The sequence below is a fragment of the Syngnathus scovelli genome, chromosome 4 (genome assembly GCF_024217435.2).
Source record: "Syngnathus scovelli strain Florida chromosome 4, RoL_Ssco_1.2, whole genome shotgun sequence".
NCBI classification, from domain to species: Eukaryota; Metazoa; Chordata; class Actinopteri; order Syngnathiformes; family Syngnathidae; genus Syngnathus; species Syngnathus scovelli.
Genome location: NC_090850.1, coordinates 14,831,052 through 14,851,252, shown reverse-complemented (window position 1 = coordinate 14,851,252; position 20,201 = coordinate 14,831,052). Strand labels below are relative to the sequence as shown.

Below are 20,201 nucleotides of genomic sequence, written 5' to 3'. Positions count from 1 at the left end.
CTTGTTTTATTTGTTTAAGCATAACTTTATGTGCACAGTTCTGTTAAAATATTGTATACATTTCGCCTGAAGAGTTCCAAATAATGACGCGCTGTCGTCATGTTAAGCAACTGGTCTTTGTCGCCACGCCCACGCTTGAATTCAAATCTGGCGCCTTGGTCCCATTTAGGCCACGCCCCTTTACCGCCGGGTCTTACGTGTGCGCATGCGCCTTCGCTCTCCGCGACCGCCATTTTGTGTGAGGCCCTCTATTCTAAAGCGGGAGAAAATTATCAGGCCTGTGCACGGCTTTTTCGCACGTCCACGGAGGATTGAAGCAATCTGCCGCACTCTACAGGAACTGAACTTAATATAACCACAAAAGAAGCACTCTGCGGTAAGTCGAAGCTATCCTTTGCCCGAAAACACGGAAACGTTTTTGTAGGAGCTGGCGTCGGCCTCTAGGTGTCACGGTGGGGCTTAACGTTACCGACTGGCGGGGGGTGTTTGTCTCCCTCTATCGTTATCCAATATTCACTAAATCTGTCTCTAAACTCCAACTCCCCGTGTTGGGCGACTGTTTTCGTGCTTTTTGCGTACTATTTCGTGGTAATCACTAAGCGATGGTCGTCTGAATGTGTGCTTCTCTTTAAACTTACTTTAGGCCTGACGTCCATCTTATCGTGCCCTTTGTTTCCTGTTTTCAATCGTCCTCGCGCCTCCCAGCCAACAAACAAATATAAGTTCTCGTTTTAGTTTGTGCCGCATGGCCATTTATTGAGAAATCGCTCGCGCATACAACAAAATGGTCGATTTGATTTTCGACCATTTGTCTTCAAAATCCAAAGAGGCACTTTGGAATTGATCGACTTGTCAAAATCGCAGCACGCTATCATAGAAATCACGAGGATGCTAAGTGTCACTATTTTTGGTGTACAAAGGTTGAATTAGCCGCTTTGGTGCCGCTTTGGTGCCGTTTTGCCTTGAGTTTATTGTGCACGTTTGGCTGACTCGCTTCAAACGGGTCCCATATGTTACCCAACTAAGTTGCAGATGCGTGTAACTCATGGCCTCATCAGGTGCGTGGAAGGGTTTGGGTTTTTTTGTGTTTTTTTTTAACTCTCAAAAGTTAGCGTGGACTGTACTGTGCTGTACCTCGTTTAAACGTTATCTTCACCCCTCACCTTCTGTTCTCTGGTTTCCGGTTACGAGGACCTGAAAAACCCGATAGCTCAAAAGTCTAACGTGGTAAATGAAAAACGCACCAGCTCGTTTTCAGTGAATTATGAGTTCCCCTTCCCACCCACTTAAAAGCATTTAGACGACACGTTGTGGGAATGGTTAGCAGCATATCTGCCCAATAGTTTTGGTTGGTGGTTCAGATTCGAGGTGTTCCAACAACAGGAAAAAATAAATCTTAATGCATACCCTACTGAAATACAGTACTTGGGTCCTTTAAAGGGATGTGATCAGACTAAAATTAGTCTCCACTGTGTGTGTGTGTGTACCCTGCTTTGAATATTTCCCTCTTGTGAGTGAACAAATTCAGACTGAATGTCTCACCATACTAACAACAATTCTACTGTTGACCACCACAAACAGGGTGTTGACTGGCCCGTTACCATGGAGGGCGATGTCGTTTCCATGGAAACTGCCCTGGCTCCCGAAGAGGGGGTCCTGCCAGAAGCAGGTGATGCTGTGATCCAAGGGTCATCGGGAGCCCCACAAGCAGTGGAAGTTCCTGGTAACATGGAGATGATGGTGATGGATGCCCTGGATCCCACCCTGCTGCAAATGAAGACAGAGGTGTTGGAGGGAGGGGGCACAGTAACTGTAACTGGTGGAGATGAGGGTCAGATTATCACCCTTCAGGTTGGTTGAATGAAGAGTCACTGGAAACCTCTCTGATAAATGTTGTTTCTCTTGGGTTATAATTGCTGAATACTGTCTGTAGGTTGTAAATATGGAGGAACAGGCTGGTGCTGCTTTAGGACTTGGACAACTTCAACTAGTGCAGGTACCAGTCACTTCAACAACAGTGGATGGCCTCCAGGCAACCTATGTTGACGGATCAGCCAATAAGGATGCAGAGCCAGTTATCTGTCATACCCTGCCCTTGCCTGAAGGCTTCCAGGTAAGCAGAACCTGGAGTCATGAAAGAAAAATTGTGGCATTTTTATTAAAACGTTCCAGGGCTTTTACACTAACTTTTGCACCAGCAGCAGAGGACTTGATTTGGGAGGTGTACCTCATGACCACATTTGTTAGTGTAGTTGTCTTAATAGATATTATGTTGACATGAACTCAAGATTTGATGTTTGTAAAATATTTTATTGTATCAAAAAGTTTGTCTACAACATGCTGATGCTGACCAAGGGCCATCCCTCTGCTGTCCACAAAGAGGCAGTGTTGCTGTATCAGTTTTAACCACATATAAAACAGTGAGACTGCAGGTGTAACATTAAAACATGTACTACTAGTGTGAGTTTTTATCAATTGGTCTAATTTGCGAGCATATATAAAGTATTGAGAAAAATAAGTCTTGTACAGTACGTGTTTGTGTTTAGCTACTTCTCACCTCAAAGTCTGTGCTTGACCACAAAAGATGAATGTGGATCTTCATTCAGGTGGTCAAGGTGGGGGCCAATGGTGAAGTGGAGACTGTCGAGCAAGAGGAGCTTCAGGCAGTCCACGACGAGCTTCAAGGGACGAGGGCAGACGAGGAACAGGAGGACGCTGACGTAGCTGATCAGGAACCTCTTGAGTCTCAACCAGCATGGCAGAAGGACCCCGACTACCAGCCTATCACAACTGTCCGCAAAGTGAAGAAGGGGAAAAAAAGCCGCCTGCGCTACGCGGAGGGCGACAGAGACATGGATGTGTCCGTGTATGACTTTGAGGAAGAGCAACAAGAGGGGCTGCTGTCAGAGGTCAATGCAGAGAAGGTTGTGGGAAACATGAAGCCCCCTAAGCCCACTAAGATCAAGAAGAAAGGTACACCGTGTTGCTTTTATGTTTGCAGGGGAATTGGGCACACACTTAATACTCATACTTTCTTGGCCAGGTGTAAAGAAGACTTTCCAGTGTGAGCTGTGTAGCTACACTTGTCCACGGCGCTCCAACCTGGACCGACATATGAAGAGCCACACAGATGAAAGGCCGCACAAATGTCACTTGTGCGGGAGGGCCTTCAGGACAGTTACACTGCTGAGAAACCACCTCAACACTCACACAGGTGGAGAAAATATGACAGTCAATGAATGAGTTGTTGCATGTGGCGTCTTTCTGATTTGAGCTTATCTTGCGGCAAGTAGGTTGAGCTGAAAAAGTGGTCCTCATTTTATTTTTCCTCCAACTTTTTAGGCACCCGACCACACAAATGCACCGACTGTGATATGGCATTTGTGACCAGTGGCGAGTTGGTGCGTCATCGTCGCTACAAGCACACACACGAGAAGCCCTTCAAGTGCTCCATGTGTGATTACTGCAGTGTTGAGGTGAGCAACAGCATCAGATACCCCATGATGCAATCTCACTTGGTGTTTGTTCCCTTTGATGGTGCTAACATAAAAGCACTTTCTCTACCAAAGCTATGTTATGCATGAACTCCTGACATAATGTTGCTCCCTTCCCAGGTGAGCAAGTTGAAGAGGCACATCCGCTCTCACACCGGGGAGCGGCCCTTCCAGTGCAGTCTATGCAGCTACGCTAGCAGGGACACGTACAAGCTGAAAAGACACATGAGGACACACTCGGGTGGGACACTCCCAGCAATTTGAAACTCTGGTTAATCGCCACTTCAAAGACTGTCCGTCCACTTACACGCCTCTTTCTCCTCATTCCCGCCGCAGGCGAGAAGCCGTACGAGTGCTACATCTGCCATGCTCGTTTCACCCAGAGCGGCACCATGAAGATGCACATTCTGCAGAAACACACCGAGAATGTGGCAAAGTTCCATTGTCCACATTGTGACACCGTCATCGCACGCAAGAGTGACCTCGGTAGATCGTTCAGTCGGTGGTGATGTGTGCGTGTGTGGTTTCTCAAACTAATCAAAATGTTTGGCTTTTTATCTCAGGTGTTCACTTGCGAAAGCAGCATTCATTTATCGAGAGGGGAAAGAAATGTCGTTATTGTGATGCTGTTTTCCACGAGCGCTATGCTCTCATCCAGCACCAGAAGACTCACAAGAATGAGAAACGTTTCAAGTGCGACCAGTGCGACTACTGCTGCAAGCAGGCAAGGCTCTCGGAAAATGCTGAACATTTGACTGAAATTCGGAGTACCTCCTTCTTAACACCCCCCTTCCCCACCCTATAGGAACGGCACATGATCATGCACAAGCGTACACATACTGGGGAGAAGCCTTTTGCCTGTAGTCAGTGTGAGAAAACGTTCAGACAGAAGCAGCTGCTGGACATGCACTTCAAACGCTACCATGACCCCAACTTTGTGCCCACCGCCTTCGTCTGCAGCAAGTGTAGCAAGACGTTCACCCGCAGGGTAGGCCCAAATCACGTTCAGATGTGGGACCGTTTTACATCACTTTGTACAGTGTCTCACTCGTGTCGTTACTGGTATTGCACAGAACACCATGCTGCGTCACAGTGAAAACTGCATGGGGGAAGTTGCTGGAGACCAAAACGGAACCCCACCCAAAAAGAGTCGCCGGGGCAGGAAGAGGAAGATGCAAGACAGGAATGATGATGAGGACACCGGTATGACACAGTGGCATTCCTTGTTTCTAAGCAGTGCGCACGATAACATGGGTGAGAGTGAGGGTGTAATTGTTTCCATCATATCTGCAGAACCTGATCTGGATGAGATGGAAGATGATGATGATTTGTTGGATGAGATGGAGTTGGAACAGGCTCCACCAGTGGTTCCTGTTGCAGCCCCTGAAGAACCACCAGTCAAGAGGAAGCGTGGACGCCCCCCAAAGAACAAGCCAGATGGTGGGTATCACAATGCACTTGATTTGATAGACTTTCTTCCCATGTCACGTGCTTATGGGTGGCAAAACCTCCAATGACACCACAATTCAAGCAAATTTTAGCCTTCTTCTCGTCCATTGTATTTTAAATATGTGAAGTGTGGTCAAAATGATGAGGTGAATTGGTTTAAATGGAGGAAGCAAAACGTATTACGAAGTAAAAGTATAATTTAATTTGATCCATGGCTCTCTCAACAGTGACCGCCATCATCCGTGTGGAGGATGAGGCCACTGGAGAGGTGGATGACATTATTGTGAAAAAGGAGGTGGGCGCCGAGCAAGACGAGATTGAAGAGGAGGGGGCCACACAGGAAGTGGTAGTCGGAGAAGGTGACTCCACTATTCAGCTGGAGGAGCTGTCCCAGGAGGAGCCGGAGATGCAGCTGTCTGAAGCCCCGCCTAACGGCGACCTCACCCCCGAGATGATCCTCAGCATGATGGACCGGTGATGGACGCAAGGGTCAATTCTGTAAAACACAGACCCCTCCCTGTTCACAGCAACATCTAATTCTTGGCATTTAGGGTTCCAAACACCTAACGTATCCTACATAGACAAAACATCGCTGTTGGAATTTAAGGCTTGCTTTTAAATCTTGCATTGACATGGATGAGTGATAAAGACTTTTAATACAGATTATTTACCAAAAAAAAAAAAAAAAAAATCTTTTTGAAATTTCTGTTCCGGGGCTGGCTGTAATTGGTCACAGTATCTCTAGCCTATTCATTGTTGTCCTTGGTGTTTAGAACATTTGTGGAAAATGAGTTCATCACAGTTTAATCAATCTACTCTGGCAACACTATAAAAAGATTACTCTTTCCCCCTGAATCCAGATGTGCATGTAATTCTCCAAAGTATCAAGATGCGGAGTCACCTATCACACACCCTAGCCCAATTTTTACCTCTATTTTTTTTCAAACTTGTAACATACTCTGTTGTTGATAGGGGTCATTCACATCATGTCAAAATCGTAATCACCCCGGCCGTGGATGGTTCTGCACTTTTTCAATTCTTGTTTCATGTCCTTGCTGAAGAGCGTTTCTCAGTTGGGAAGAGCGTGCCCCAAAAGCCATCTTTTCAATTGGCTTTTCAGTTTCACTTCTTAAATCGCCATTAGCCTCCGGACATAAAAAATGTTACTGCTTTTCGCAGACCAGAAAATGTTCTTGTTAATTACAGAAAAAAAATATTTGATTTGGAATATTTTTTATTGTATTTTTATTTTGTTTCTTTGCTGTGTTTAGTAAAACCCTATTTTAACACCTATTCTAGTTTATCAAAGCTTCTAGACTGCTTACTTTATATCCCTTCTTGCTACTGTAACATCCCTAGATGATTCATAATGTACAAAAACATTTATGTGCAAAGAAAATGTTTGGGTTGTTTTGCTCCTTTGTGTAGCCATTCCACTTTGGGTTCATAATTTCTTTTTTTGTACCAATTGCAATACCCTCTGGGCAGTGTGGTGTTTCAAGTGGCTGGCAGTTGAGAACAGATGTATGATGGTACAACCAATAAAAAGTAGACATGGACTCATGTTTTAGGTTTGTGCAGTTGTATCTCAGAAAAGTGTTCTGCGCATGCTCGGTACAATGGAGAGGCAATGCCTTTGATTTTCAGCATTGGTTGAGCGCTAACAAACACTTGTGTATGTTGCTTGCATATATATTTTATTAAATGGAGGACTTCATACTAAAACCCATTTCATTTATCTGTCGAGCACAAGTATTTTACTTTTTGAGCAACCACTGAAGGAAGGGGCAAGATAAGTGTGTTCATGTTTCCGATGGAAGTTAATGAGCTTTTACACTTAAAATCAAGTGCAGTTTTGTCATGTATAACATTTTGTAGGACTTGGTAATCTTCAACCAGTTTGATACCGCTTTTAGTTTCATGGGCAAAGCAATGTAATAGTTCAAATAAACGCGATAACAATCAGTGTGTGTCATACACATCCTGCATTTTGAAGCAAGTCAAATCTAAAAGTCATGCAGAGCTCATCGGGAGAGAAAAAAAATGCTATGCAGGAACATGCCTAGTTCCGAGCATGTGTTTGTCACATGTATGCTTGTGTGAGATGAGGTCAAGAGATGATTACTACTCTGCGGTGTTTTTCTACATGGCTCATTTAGTTTGCGCACTGAATGCAAACGCATATTTTTATTTTTTTTTACAAGTGAGGTTTGAGTGCACTTTGGTAGATCAACACTTACAATGCACTAGGAGGAAGGAGGCTTTAGATGCATTATTTACCCTCGTTGAAATATGGATCTATGATGGTGGATTAGATGGATAATTGTATGGAATAATCCTCCGGTTTTCATACAGGAATGTATGATACCGTATGTCATGGCTATACTAAATTGCATACATATGTGTAAATATAAAAAACACGCTATAAACACGCCTAATGTGTTTTGTGTTCGTGCTGTTTAACAGGAAGTATGCAAGATAGCAGCCACATGTCCCTCAAAAACCCTGATTTAGGACAACTTGGACTTGGACTGGATCTGCAGGTTGGCCGAACAGAATCTACGCGCTTTAACGAACTGCCGCAGTTGTGAGTCAGGTTTGAGTCTTCATTGCCCATGGAAACCCTGCGTCTGCTTTTTATTTCCGTTTGGATTCCGCGTGGAATCTTCAAATGACGAGGAGCATAGTCCAGTGACAGAGTCACATCCTTGTTGCCACAGCAACTAGTGGATACTCATTTTCCGGGAGGAGGGTTTGTATTTCAAAATAAAAGTTATTTTATTACTTTTTTTATTCACAAATGCCTTGCACACCCGTCCTACTGTACACTAAGAAAGAGTTGTTTTCACAATGGTTAACTTTGTTGTAGTTGCCTTGGGAAATGTGTTGGTCCCGACCCCGGATAAGCGGAAGAGGATGGGTGGATGGGGATGGATGTTTATATTTATATATAAGACACTGTTTTATTGTACTTAAGATAAAACATACAGTCGTGAATAACGTAAAATACAATATTTTAAATACTTTTTTGTTTTAATACAATGGATACGTCCTACTCCTGGTGTTTGCGTCTTGGCCACTTGGGGTCAGTATAACACAGACATAAAGCTATACAGACACGATGTATATGAAGTTGTTAAAGCACTATAGATTTGATGTAATATTATTATAGTTATTAAATGAAAATGGGAAAATATTGTACACGTTCAGTGAGACAATGATCATCATATGATATGATCAACAATGATAATATATGTGTCACTCAAATCATGCATTTTCCATTAATTTGTATCATCTATCAAAGGGATTCTAAAGGTGGGGATCCATTAGTGGTATCCGAATCAATCACAGCCAAGGTAAAGTTCAGCTGTATTTAAATTTGAAGTTCTTTACACGAGCACTTAATATTTTGAGATATTTTTAATCACATTTTCTGCCTAAAATAAAAATAAATAAAAAAGATCATAACTTTATTTCTGTAACCATATTATCAAAACTAATGTCCATCCATCCATCCATCCATCCATCTTCTTCCGCTTATCCGGGGTCGGGTCGCGGGGGCAACAGCTTCAAGAGGGACTCCCAGACTTCCCTCTCCCCAGCCACTTCATCCAGCTCATCCCGGGGGATCCCAAGGCGTTCCCAGGCCAGCTGAGAGACATAGCTGTCGTATTGTTAAAAAAAAATCCCTCATGACTTGTGGAATTTGAAAAATTTGGACTTTATTCTTTGAAGTGACATCTGACTTGTAATATAATATTACAACTCCAAGATTAAGAAACCGGTCTCTGGTTTTTGATGAATATTTGAGGCTACTCCCGTTATTCCTTTCTGTCATAATCACGAGCGGAAAGGGGGCGGGAGGGGGGGGGGGGGGGCTTCACTTGCCCCCTCAAATCGTGATTGTCATGGGGAGCTTTTGTTTTGAAAGTGAGCCACAGGAAGTCGACTTTTGGCGAGTGCTCCACTTTGTGGACACAAAAACTGCGAAATCGAGGAGAAGGACAGCGCCCAGAATAACTAAAGAGAAGTGTACGAAGGAGCATCGTGTTGGACATGGGATCGTGGCCAAACTCCCCGGCCCGTCGGACTTTCAAAGAGAGGTAGGAGCAAGCCTGCTTTAATCATCAAGGTCAAAAAACAAGACGCCCGTTTTGAGATTTCTCTCCATGGGCGACGCCAAGAAGCTTCGCTGGGATGTTGTCCCACTGATACCCGCCAGCTAGTCGAGCTTGTTTTTTCCCTTTTCTCCTTTTTAGGCTCTCCCGCTGCAGCGGAGTTTATATTTATTTATATTCAAGAGAATAATTAGGCGCAAAGGCCGTTTGTCAGCTCCGTTAAGTGAAAAGGAAATCTGGCTTCCAAGTTTTTTGCTGCTCGGGATCTACGCTCCATCTTCCGCGGAGAACCAAGTAAAGCGGCCCCGGCTGTGATGTGACTCTGTTTATCCGATAAATGGCCCGCTGCCGCCGGGTTAGCTAATCCGCTAATCTGGAAGAGAGTAGGTTGTGTTTTTATTATAATACCGCTACTCGTCGTCACCGCTTCTTCCTCCCCCGACGTACTCCGCAGACTGGACTACACCGATGGAGCTAGCCTAAGCCTAACAGCGGAAGAAAACAAGTCATTGTTATTGTTTGACTGCCATTTTAAGATGCTGGCGTCTCAAATTGGGCTTGTAGTTTTTCGTTTTAGGCCATTTTATTTGAATACCTGTTAAAGCGTGAGTCATAACAACCGCATTACACCATTGAAGTAAATATTCAATCACTGCAGCCTTATTAAGTGTGTACTTCAAGTTTTTTTTTTTTAAATCTAAATCAGTAATTTTTAATTGAAATCAGTGATTCACTAAGTGTGGTACAGGAATATCCCCCTCCCCCAAGTACAGTTCAGTTGTGTTGAATACAGTAATATATTGTACAGTATTTGTATTATAAAATTATGAAATATAAATCAATGTATTTCCATTTTGATTTCCAAAGTGATTATTTGGAAATGTGTGCCAGTGTCTTCACATTGACGAATGTAATTTATATTGAGGTCATTAAGAGCAATTTTATTTCAGAAGTATATGAATCAGAAAACAAGAAGTAGCTCTCAGTTTCAAAAATGTTGATGAGCTCTTGGCTGAGTCATAACAAATGCATTACATGGCTTTCAATATAGTGTTCGAAAACAATTTTGCATTTAATCAACAATATACATTGTTCACTCTACAACAATCTCTATGTAGTGATTAGAATTAGAGAACTGGTGAATGTTTCCAAACACAGCTAATGTTTTGGTGGTGAGTGGCCATTTAAACTTCTTAATATAGTACACTTCCGTGAGTACATTTTAGAAGTTTGCCATTAATACGCAGATCCAAACGAGCTAATGCATTGTGCGGTTTGTGTGTGACTTTTTTTGGGAGAGAAAACTCCAGTCTTGTGAGGTGCTTTCAAACAGTGTCCTCTTTGTTTGCCCCCTTGCTTGGAGAGGATTAATGCAGCTAATGATCTGTAATGTAGGGAAAGGGATAAAAGATCATTGAATTGAAACCAAAACCCGTAATGTGTGAGCCTTGATACCGTATGTACTTTAGTGTGTGGGGGTATGTGCTTTCAGACTCAGTTATTTGTCATGGAGCATCAAAGTCTTGTGTTTATTTTTGTCTCAAATGTGGCAAATGTGAGCATATGGTGCCTTTTCCCCCTTTTTATTTTTAAACCAAAACCCGGACCACCTCCTGTTAATCCTCCCAGTATGTCACCTAGATTAGTGCTTTGGCAGTGAGGGACCACCTTGCCCGCATCATCACTGCGGAAGACCAAAAATGCCCAAATAAAAAGTAAATCAAAGTGTTATATAAAAACAAAAGTAAAAAATTATAATTGGAAAAAAGTATATAAATTGTTAGTTAATTATATATTTTTTGATGTTTATTTCCACAAATATTTTGCCTTCTGCAACGCAAAATAAATATTATTCAAACGAGGGGACGGTCCAAAGTGGAAAAAATTAAAATTCAAGATTCAAGAGTTTTTTATTCGCCATGTTTGAGCGTGCCAAACAAGGAATTTGACTTCGGTAAATCACAGCCTCTGTTCAACATTTAGGTGACTAAATAATTTGCAAAATAAATGGGAAAATACTGAATAGAAATATAAATTCAATTAGATATCAATTTAAATATATATTTTTTAAAATTCAACCATATACATTTTTTTTAAAAATATATTTCTAGTTATTTTTACTTTGATGTATTTTTGCTTTTGGTCCTCCACACATCACTGACAACGGCACATTAACAATTTGATCGGACAGCTACTTTCTTCGTATGTACAAGGGGAATTTTTAAAAGAAATATACTGTATGTGTTTGAAAATATTTGTGGTAGTGAGGGGAATATACTAAAACAATGTAGAGCAACCACTATTTTCTCCACAGTCCTCTCTGAATCACAATCCAGGGTTTGGCTCTTGCTTGACAGATTTTAGTTCGTTTTAAGACCGTAATCTCTTTTGTGACTACTTAGCTCAGGCACGACCCCCCCCCCCCCCAATACATTACTAACACTGACCATCACGCTATTCCGCACATTTTTCTATTATTCCTGAAGGATTCTTTTTTTTTTTTTCTCAGCACACTCGCCCACGTTGCAGGAGTAGTTTTTATATTCTCGGGCCAAGCGTCTATGTAGAATTTCCTGTATGGAGGCCGCTATGAGACTTCCTGCTTTCGGGTGCTGGAAGTGGAGGTGGGAAGAAGGTAGAGGTGGGAGGGGGGGTTGCTGTGGTAGCATGGAAGGAAGGAAGACGACTAGAGTTGAACTCAAGCAGGCTGCCTGCTGGCCACTGTGGTCACCGCAAGCGTGTCGTGCTATTTCAATTTCTTTTTAGAAGCCAATCCTTCATTTCTTAATGTTCTCCTTTGGCACCATTACAGGACATGTCCTTTGGTTTGTTGAAGGCCCAGTGCTACAGTCAGCCCTTCCAGCATGCCCCAGTAGTGATAGGACCCCTTCGGTCACCAGGTACCACCCTCCTTCTTCCTCTGCTGTGCTTTCTTTATGATAGTCTCGTAGCAGAAATGAACATTGTCTCTGGGCTGCTCCCCTGCCTCAGTGCTGTTTGATCCAAGAGAAACGTGCCTTGTAAGGAAGCAGGATGTTCACAGGCTCCACCAAGCTGCCCCCCGCCAAAACCCCCCAGCCCGAGCGACTGGATGAGGTGTACGCCGCCTTACGCCGAGGCTTACAGTGAGTACATATTTAAATTAGAAGTAGGAACAGTGGAACATCACTGTCTGAAAGCATTTATTCGTTGTTGTTCTTAGGTCATACCTGCAGGTCCACCAGCTTGAGCTGGACACCCTGGGCCAGCAGATCCGAGAAAACAAGAGAAACGGTCGACTGGTGAGAGGCCGCCTATTCAAACCAGTCCCACCGGTATCAAGTGGTGCTATGTGGAATGCTAATTGGACCCTTTGTGATGCTAAACTTTTATTTTCCTCCACAGGGATCTTTGTATGAACAGGATAAGGTCGGTTCAATTCCTGTGTCGTTCACTCTCACTGGTCACAACATTAACCCACATGTTGATAAATACAGTCAAACAGAGAAATCAAATGACGAAAATCTCTGTAAATGTAACTAGCACGTTCACAAAAATGTTTGTAATTGCCTATAGATGCCACAAGATGGCAGAAAAGTATCTTTATGTAGCGCTTTACATTTAAAAAAAACATGCTTAGGTGCAGTCTTTGATATTGCTCGCACATCAGATCACATTAGATTCTGGATGCAATACATTCTTTATCTTTTTGACTTGACCATACTTAACTTGTGTCTTGGTGTCTTTTTTTTTTTAGCAAGTGAAAGCCATAGAGAGATTCATGCGTCGTTTGGAATTCCACCTCAGCAAGGTGTTTTTGAATGATTCGATTCTTAACTCTGCGATATACAGGTTTTGGTTATTTCCGTCTGTGTGGGTGTGTGAAACTGCGGCCATGTGTTGACTTGCAGGTGGAGGAGCTATACGATGCTTACTGCATACAGCGGCGGCTCCGAGATGGTGCCAGTAAAATGGTGGTGGCCTTTAACTCTGCCACTGGGAGCAAAGAGGCCAGGGAGAGCCTGAGTGAGGCCAACAGAGGCTTTAGGGAATGCACAGAGGTGAGTTGCTGAATTTAAGTTACCGTATTGGCTACAGGCTTTCTTTTTTTTAAACCATGTTTGTGTTCGTGCAGCACATGTGCTCGCTCGAGAGCGAACTGGAAAGCCACATGGGAGAATTTCATGTCAAGATGAAGGGTGCGTGAGTCACTTTGTAAACTCATCACTTTCACTTCCTTCTTCTCATCGCAATATTTTTTCCATTCATGTTGCAGGCCTTGCCGGCTTTGCGCGGCTATGTGCGGGTGACCAATATGAGGTAAAAATGTATTTATTTATTTAATCATACCTTTCATTGTGGCCACGTTTTAAATCTTGGACAGTTATTGCTCTTTTTAATGCTGTAAATTCTTGTTGTGGCCTAAGGACGTTGCATGCTAAAGGCACGTTCTAGTTGCCATGACTACTAATTCAATTTCATCCTCTACTTTATTTGACGATTAGCAAATATTCTGAATTCTCAAATATTTATAATATATATAAAATATATAATATATAAACATGCTAATTCTTGATTTTAAGACCAGAAAACAACTCTGGTACATTTACGTTACATTTCAGTTTTTTATTTAGAAAGATGAAAGTTATTGTCCATCCATCTATTTTCTGTAGCACCACTCGGCAGATGCTGACGTTGTCATTGTCATAGCATGTGGATCCATTTCGACTCAATCTCTCCAGCAATTATTATGTGGTTTGAGGTCTTTGTATGGAATGTGAGAGGCGCTCTGAATTCAAACTATTCCACCAGGTGCTCATGCGCTACGGGCGTCAGCGCTGGAGGCTACGAGGGCGCGTGGAAGTCAGCAGCAAGCAGATATGGGACAGCGAAGAGTACATTTTCCTGCCTCTCGTCACTGAACTTTTGTCCATCAAGGTAAGTGTATTTAAGGTATTTACCCCTGACGGGGAATTTCTGTTTTCCTTGTTGCAAGGTCATCAAATGATCACTTTTCAGTCAGATGTTAAGAGGCTTTTAACCGGTTCCTCAAAAAAATGTCATTGGCCGTTGCAGTTTTACGAGCTTTGCCATCATGACACGTTCTCTCTAGATCACTCGGTAACGTTACGACATTTTTTTTTTTTTTCAGGTGACTGAGCTGAAGAGTCTGGCCAATCACGTGGTGGTGGGTAGTGTGTCCTGCGAAATGCTCGACCTGTTCTGCCCACTCCCACAGACCCTTGCCGTGGATATTAATGACCTGGGAACAGTTAAGCTGAACTTGGAAGTCACATGGAGGTAACGCTAGCTCTTAGTAACTCTACACAACTGTATATGAAGTTGTCTTATATATATTTTTTTCTTCAGTCCTTTTGACAAGGATGACCAGACATCGTCCTGCAGTACTGTTTCCAAACGGCTGTTGTCCAATCAGAGCCCTCCAGACACACCTTCCATGCGGGAACAAGTGTTTTATGTGAGTCAACATCAACTCTCCCATGACATTGTTCTCCATACAAGATGTTTCCTCGCCGGCCACTTCATCTGGTGCACCTTCTCGTGCAGCTCCAAATTGACCTACTATTCTAGTAAATGTTGAAGCTGCAAGCTGCAAAGTCGAGCCGCACTGCGATGACCAGTGTTGCTCCACTATATTGTGCTTCACTTACTACAGTCCCTTTTTTTTGGGGGTGGAACTCGTATAGTTGATCCTCCCTGCTATTTTGTGGAAATCTGTAATGAGAGCCACAGTTGCTGATGTGCTTTTTGGCCCTTTTTTAAATTCCCAGAGAGCATTAAACACATCAGGAAGTTTATATCACAGAGATATGAACAATTTAGTATTTTCTGTACAAGAAAGGCTTTCAAAATGCATATACATAGACACTGCATTACGTCAAGGATTTGTGGGTGGGTCTGGGTCACTGCATTTAGTAAAATCCTGCCAACACAGTAAAATGGATGCATCCAGGTGTACCTAATAAAGTGGCCAGCGAGCATAATCCATTGATCTCTTTGCCTCAAGTATGGTTTGCTATTACTTTCATTTCACTGGCTTGTTCTGTTTCAGCTGCTCCCCACCTGCTTTGTGTGTAGCGGTAGCACTGATGTGTGTGAGGATAATCGCACAGGACTGTGTGTCAGGTCATGTGGTTGTGGAAGTGGCGTGCCTAACGCGAGTAGCCCCGCGCCCAGTGATGGCGCTAGCGGGAGGTGTGACAGCGGAAGCGTGTATGAGCGGAGCTGCGGTCCCTGCAGCTGTTTAATAGTGGTTGAGTAGCCGTCCAATATGTTCCTCCTCTTCCTCACCTCGCTGAAGAGCACACCTCACGGGGGCGCCGCGCAGACACGCCGACCGACAGAGGCGGCCCATGAGGGCGGGACGGACAAGACGGCTTCCTTACCGTGCGCATTGAGCCGTGCAAGAGCCCCACTCAGAGGTTTACACTTGGTGTGTGCAATGTAGTTGTAGTAGTAGTGGACTTTAGTAGAGTTATCGTGCTAGCAAGTGACTGACCTGTTTGATATGAATCATTGCCTCATATCCCTAAAGAATTCTGAGATTGCGACAGCACCAAACGTGACAATGACATTTCGAGGTTTTAAAAATCAACAATGTGGGGAGACCTTATGGTGTTTTGAGTAGTGTTACCCCTCCCACACACTTTAAACAAACCAAGTTATTCAAACTAACTTTGGGAAGTATTACTTAGCACCTTCTCTTTATTCGCTCACTGTCAAGAAATGGGAGCTCATCGTATAACATCCCTAATGACACGGAAAGAGTCACTCTTTATACAGTACCCCAAATAAGAAGCTAAGAACGCTTGCTTTAAACACTTAGAGTTGACGTTCACTGTAAAACAACAGAGAATTAGATATTGTGCAAATTTCTGAGTTTAATGCTTGCATGTAATGCTAAGTTCCATCGACATTCGAATAGAAACATCCCATGATAAAGTGGGCGTTCGCTGTAATTAATTTTTTTCTTTCTTCCACTGTAGGAACGGAACATATGACTAATATATATATATATAATTTTAATAAAATACTGAAGCCTTTGCTTATGTAGCACCTTTAATATTTACAACAGCAACACAAAGTTGTAATGTGCAGTTATTTGAGTTTTTCTCAAATCTACATATACATGATAAATATGTAATATCCTTTATTAGCAAATCGCAGAGCAAAACAGAATGATTGCTTGTCGTCTTCCACCTGTTTTCTTTTTCCTGCTGGCCCTAAAATGCGCCCATTGTTCTCGATTCAAGCATGCTGGCTGAATAAATCGGTCCGACCTGAGCTGACCTGAATGGCAGTGGCCTTGCGAGTTTGAAAGCCCTCATTTGTTTCACATCCCGAATGGTACATATCTATTGGACATTATTTACACACCGCATTTGTCAGCTGCGGTCATGACCGTCATGTGCAGCCTTGAGACCTGACTGCCGGGAGCTGTGAGAACCACTTTTAAGTCGTTTGACCTTCTTGTAAAGCAGATTGCTCACTAGCGCACTGGAGTTATATTCGTCTAATATTGAATTCAAATACTGAATCTGATGCAATACATCACCTGTTATTTCATTAGCTCATCATTTCTTATTTCCTTCAGTCTCTGCTGAAGCGACAGGGAGAGCTGGATAACGGTACCGTCTGGTCCAACTCCTCCGAGTCTTCCGACGACTCGTCCAGTCCGGCCTTGGCCCACCACGCTCAGAGGCTGTCGGCCTCCAACGTTCCGCATACCAGCGTCCCCGCACCGCACAAGTCCAGCGCCTCGACGCCGTCGCTGTCGTCCAATCAGGAGGAGGATGAGAGTGAAGCGGGCGAGGTTTTCTCCCCGAAAGACTCGGTGCACAACGGCCACCTGCAGATGTCCTCCTCTCAGAGAGTTGGCGAGACCGGCCCGGAATGTACTGTGACGACTGACAGACTGTCTGTCCAATCGGCTGAGGTTCTGGAAACCTCGACGGAGCTGAGCCACTCGTGCTCCGACGTCTCCTCCACTGCTGTCGAGTCATTAGAGAAGACAGACCAATGTCCGGCCAAAGATCCGGCTGAGGACTCGATAGTCCGCAGCGGAGCGGTGACTGCTGAGGTTGAAGGACCAAGTCAGATGGCTCATGATTCAAAACATTCTGATTTAGCTCCAACTGTAAGTTGATGATTGTGTTTATTCAATGTTGCTCTACTAACCCCTTTTACAATACAATACAGAATTATATTTTTATAAAATATATTTATAGTCCCACCTAGAAAAAAAAATTGGCTTTCCAAGCAACAAAAAAATACAGTTGGACCAACTATTTATCTCAAACCAGGTTTTATTCCTAATAAGTATATTTGATATTATTCTAAGGAAGGGTAACATAATGCCAATTCAAACACCTCTACTGCACTTAAATGTGTGAAAATATAACAAAAAAAAAACCTACAGTACATAATGGTTCAGTTCAAATGTATTGTCCATATGTTAAATCATTGTTTTTGGTGGTACCAACTATTTTTTCTAAATGTGTACATGTCGGAGCCGCAAGTATATATTTGCTTGAAGCACCTATTGGTTTATTGCGGAGCGTTCTCACACCACGAGGCACTCTAAAGCGCCATGCCGGCCGGGCCCAAGGCTCTCGTCCACATGCTGACCGTCAAGTCAGACCACTGCTTTTTAGTTAAAGTAGGGTAGTCAACGTTTTAACGTGTCTGCATCTGATTTCTCCCCAGGTCCCTTTTCCTACTTCTTCCAGTTTCACTCAGGAAGTGGAGACTGCTCTTGAGAGTTTTGACTTCCTCAACTGCTCTGACCTGGAGGAGGAAGAGGACGAGGCTGAGCATCAAGAAGAGGTTGTGCCTCAAGAAGAGGTTGTGCCTCAAGAAGAGGTTGTGCCTCAAGAAGAGGTTGTGCCTCAAGAAGAGGTTGTGTCTCAAGAAGAGGTTGTACATCAAGAGATGGATGAGCTTCAGGAAGACTCTGAGCAGCCAATGCAAGAAGAGCATCGAGAGGAAGATGAGGAGGAAGAACCTCAAGAGGTAGACAAAGGAGCAAAGCAAGAAGGTGAGGAGCAGCATGACGAAGATGAAAACACGAGTGAACAAGCCAACATAGATGAGCAAGAGGTGGACGAGAAGGCGGAGGAGGAGGTGGAGGAGAAGAACACAGAAATGTGCGACTCCGGAGCAAGGTCAGTGATTTCCATTATGTGCAAGGTGCCAAATCATAAATATGTTATTCAGTGAATAACTGGTTAGGTTAACAGAATCATTTTGGCATCATTTTCCTTTAGTTGTGTCAGCAGCGATGAAGAGACAGGAGACGGCCTGGAATTCCTCATGGAGGCTCCAGAAGGATTTCGGAATTCTGACGAAGACCGTGGCTCTGAATCGCAGGTGCGCTGCACCCAGACCGGCCCAGGCCGTGTTACCGTTGTCGACACACGCGGGTGATTAAAAAAAAGTAAGCTTAATATGTTTCCATCAGGAGTCGAGTGCGGAAGAGGAGCAGGATTTGAGTCGGGTGCAACTGCCCGAGGAAGAGGAGGGGCACGGTGAGGAAAAGGGAGACGACCAACACGGTGAGTGGAGGTGTCACTAATATGTGGATTTTTTTCTATTCGCTGCAGGGCTTGGTCCTCAGCTTGTGGTTTTGATATCTTTGGCCTGAATCTTCCAGGGCAGGACGCTGTACATGATGTTCAAGAGGAGGCGGAGCGTCCCACGACTCCCAGCCACTTGGCCACCACTGTGTTCTGATTGGCCGGCAGGCAGCCACAGCCCGACCATTTCTTCTAAACGTGCTTGTTGCCAAACTGACAACTCGACAAGCAAGCTCTTCCATTACTGCTGAGTTTGTGCACACATTCGCCTTGTTCTGACCAAGAACTATAAACACATTTCTTGTTTTTCCAAAGTCCTCAGTCATTCAACGCCAATGTGCAGCCTGCGTTCATACATACCACTTTGTTTTAATTAAAACAAGCCACTAAAAGCAGGCTCAGATTATTTAAGTGATGAAATAAGCCGAAGAGGATGCTTTTTTTTCTTACTCGGTGTACAATCAATGACTGGGGCCAATTCTCTGCATGTGCAGGAATGATGGGACTAGGAACTTTTTGCAGTGTTTTCCAGCAAGTAAAGCTCTTTTTAGGAGAGACTCTACATAGGTCATTCCCACGGTGCGCTAATGTATTCCTGTTGCTTGTGTCTTCTAAGCTACACCAGGACTTGAGCTGCCTTATGACCAAGCATTTTAGGGATCCGTTCATACATTCAGCAGGATTGAGTTTTATGATGCAATATGCGATGTAAAATTCTGTTAAAACCTGCATGAGTGTATCTGCCTCACACTGCCAGCATGTCCGCTGTAAACGGCGTAACATATTCATTTAGGCGTGAATTACAGCCTCAGTGGAGCACTATCGTGTCTCAGCATTATTATTGTTATTTTTTTTTTTGCTTTGATGTCGTACAAAAAAGCCTCTTCATTCAGAAAGTGCCTCGAATGACGGATGTTAAGGTTGTTAAAAACAAAGGTGAACAGGCAAATGTTTCAGTGTTTATTTTGGAATTAATTTTAAGAGTGTTCACCAGAGATATTTACTGTTTCATATAAAGAATTGTATATGTCCGGAAATGTTTATGTTCAGAAAAGTTCAAACTTTATAAAGTTTTCTTCAAAACAAATATCCTGTCACCTTGAATTTACTCCAATGTAAAGACGGTTTGCAAAAAACATGTTTATTTTAGTTGAATTGTTGCAAGATGGTCAATCTGTGGTTGGTTTCAGGGAAGCGTTTGTAGACAACGCAACATTTAAGAAAAAAAGGCAAAACTATCAAAACCAGGGCATCAAATGTGAATATGCAAACTACAAAGAGCATTAAAATCACAATTTAAACATTAAATAACACATTCTGTGTAAAACAACAGCAAAGAAAGATCCAATTTAAAAAAAAAATTGCCTGTCATGTTATATGCAGAGTCCATATTTTAATATGAATATGATATATATGAGCATATTCCTGCATATACTTTAATGGCTCGCGAGCCTTTTGGTGACTGCGTCTGGCTCGCGGACAAATCTGACATTTGTTTGAAGTCATAAATAATTTTGTTATATATATATATTGTTATCGAAGTAAAAAATAGACCTACTGAAATC

At 43.1% G+C, this 20,201-nt stretch overlaps 2 protein-coding genes across 3 annotated transcripts; both read left to right on the top strand.

The window, feature by feature from the left end:
- Positions 1–207: 207 nt before the first annotated feature.
- On the top strand, positions 208–6,502 carry ctcf (CCCTC-binding factor (zinc finger protein)). Of its 2 annotated transcripts, none has more exons than XM_049718916.2 (13): positions 208–376; positions 1,582–1,851; positions 1,934–2,113; positions 2,607–2,973; positions 3,044–3,214; positions 3,343–3,476; positions 3,615–3,735; positions 3,831–3,980; positions 4,058–4,218; positions 4,300–4,482; positions 4,568–4,697; positions 4,788–4,934; positions 5,171–6,502. In XM_049718916.2, exons 2-13 carry the CDS (start codon positions 1,603–1,605, stop codon positions 5,419–5,421), a joined length of 2,244 nt encoding a protein of 747 aa, XP_049574873.1. In that variant the 5' UTR covers positions 208–376; positions 1,582–1,602; the 3' UTR covers positions 5,422–6,502. The 2 variants fall into 2 exon arrangements, with proteins under 2 accessions (XP_049574873.1, XP_049574874.1); XM_049718917.2 differs by lacking the exon at positions 208–376 and adding an exon at positions 521–1,058.
- Positions 6,503–8,879: 2,377 nt separating this feature from the next.
- On the top strand, positions 8,880–19,723 carry ripor1 (RHO family interacting cell polarization regulator 1). Its single transcript, XM_049718918.2, has 17 exons — positions 8,880–9,046; positions 11,874–11,961; positions 12,053–12,186; positions 12,264–12,342; positions 12,446–12,469; positions 12,798–12,851; positions 12,952–13,101; positions 13,176–13,239; positions 13,317–13,360; positions 13,853–13,978; positions 14,193–14,341; positions 14,411–14,519; positions 16,656–17,198; positions 17,768–18,225; positions 18,328–18,430; positions 18,522–18,615; positions 18,714–19,723. Exons 3-17 carry the CDS (start codon positions 12,095–12,097, stop codon positions 18,791–18,793), a joined length of 2,169 nt encoding a protein of 722 aa, XP_049574875.1. The 5' UTR covers positions 8,880–9,046; positions 11,874–11,961; positions 12,053–12,094; the 3' UTR covers positions 18,794–19,723.
- The last annotated feature ends 478 nt before the right edge of the window (positions 19,724–20,201 follow it).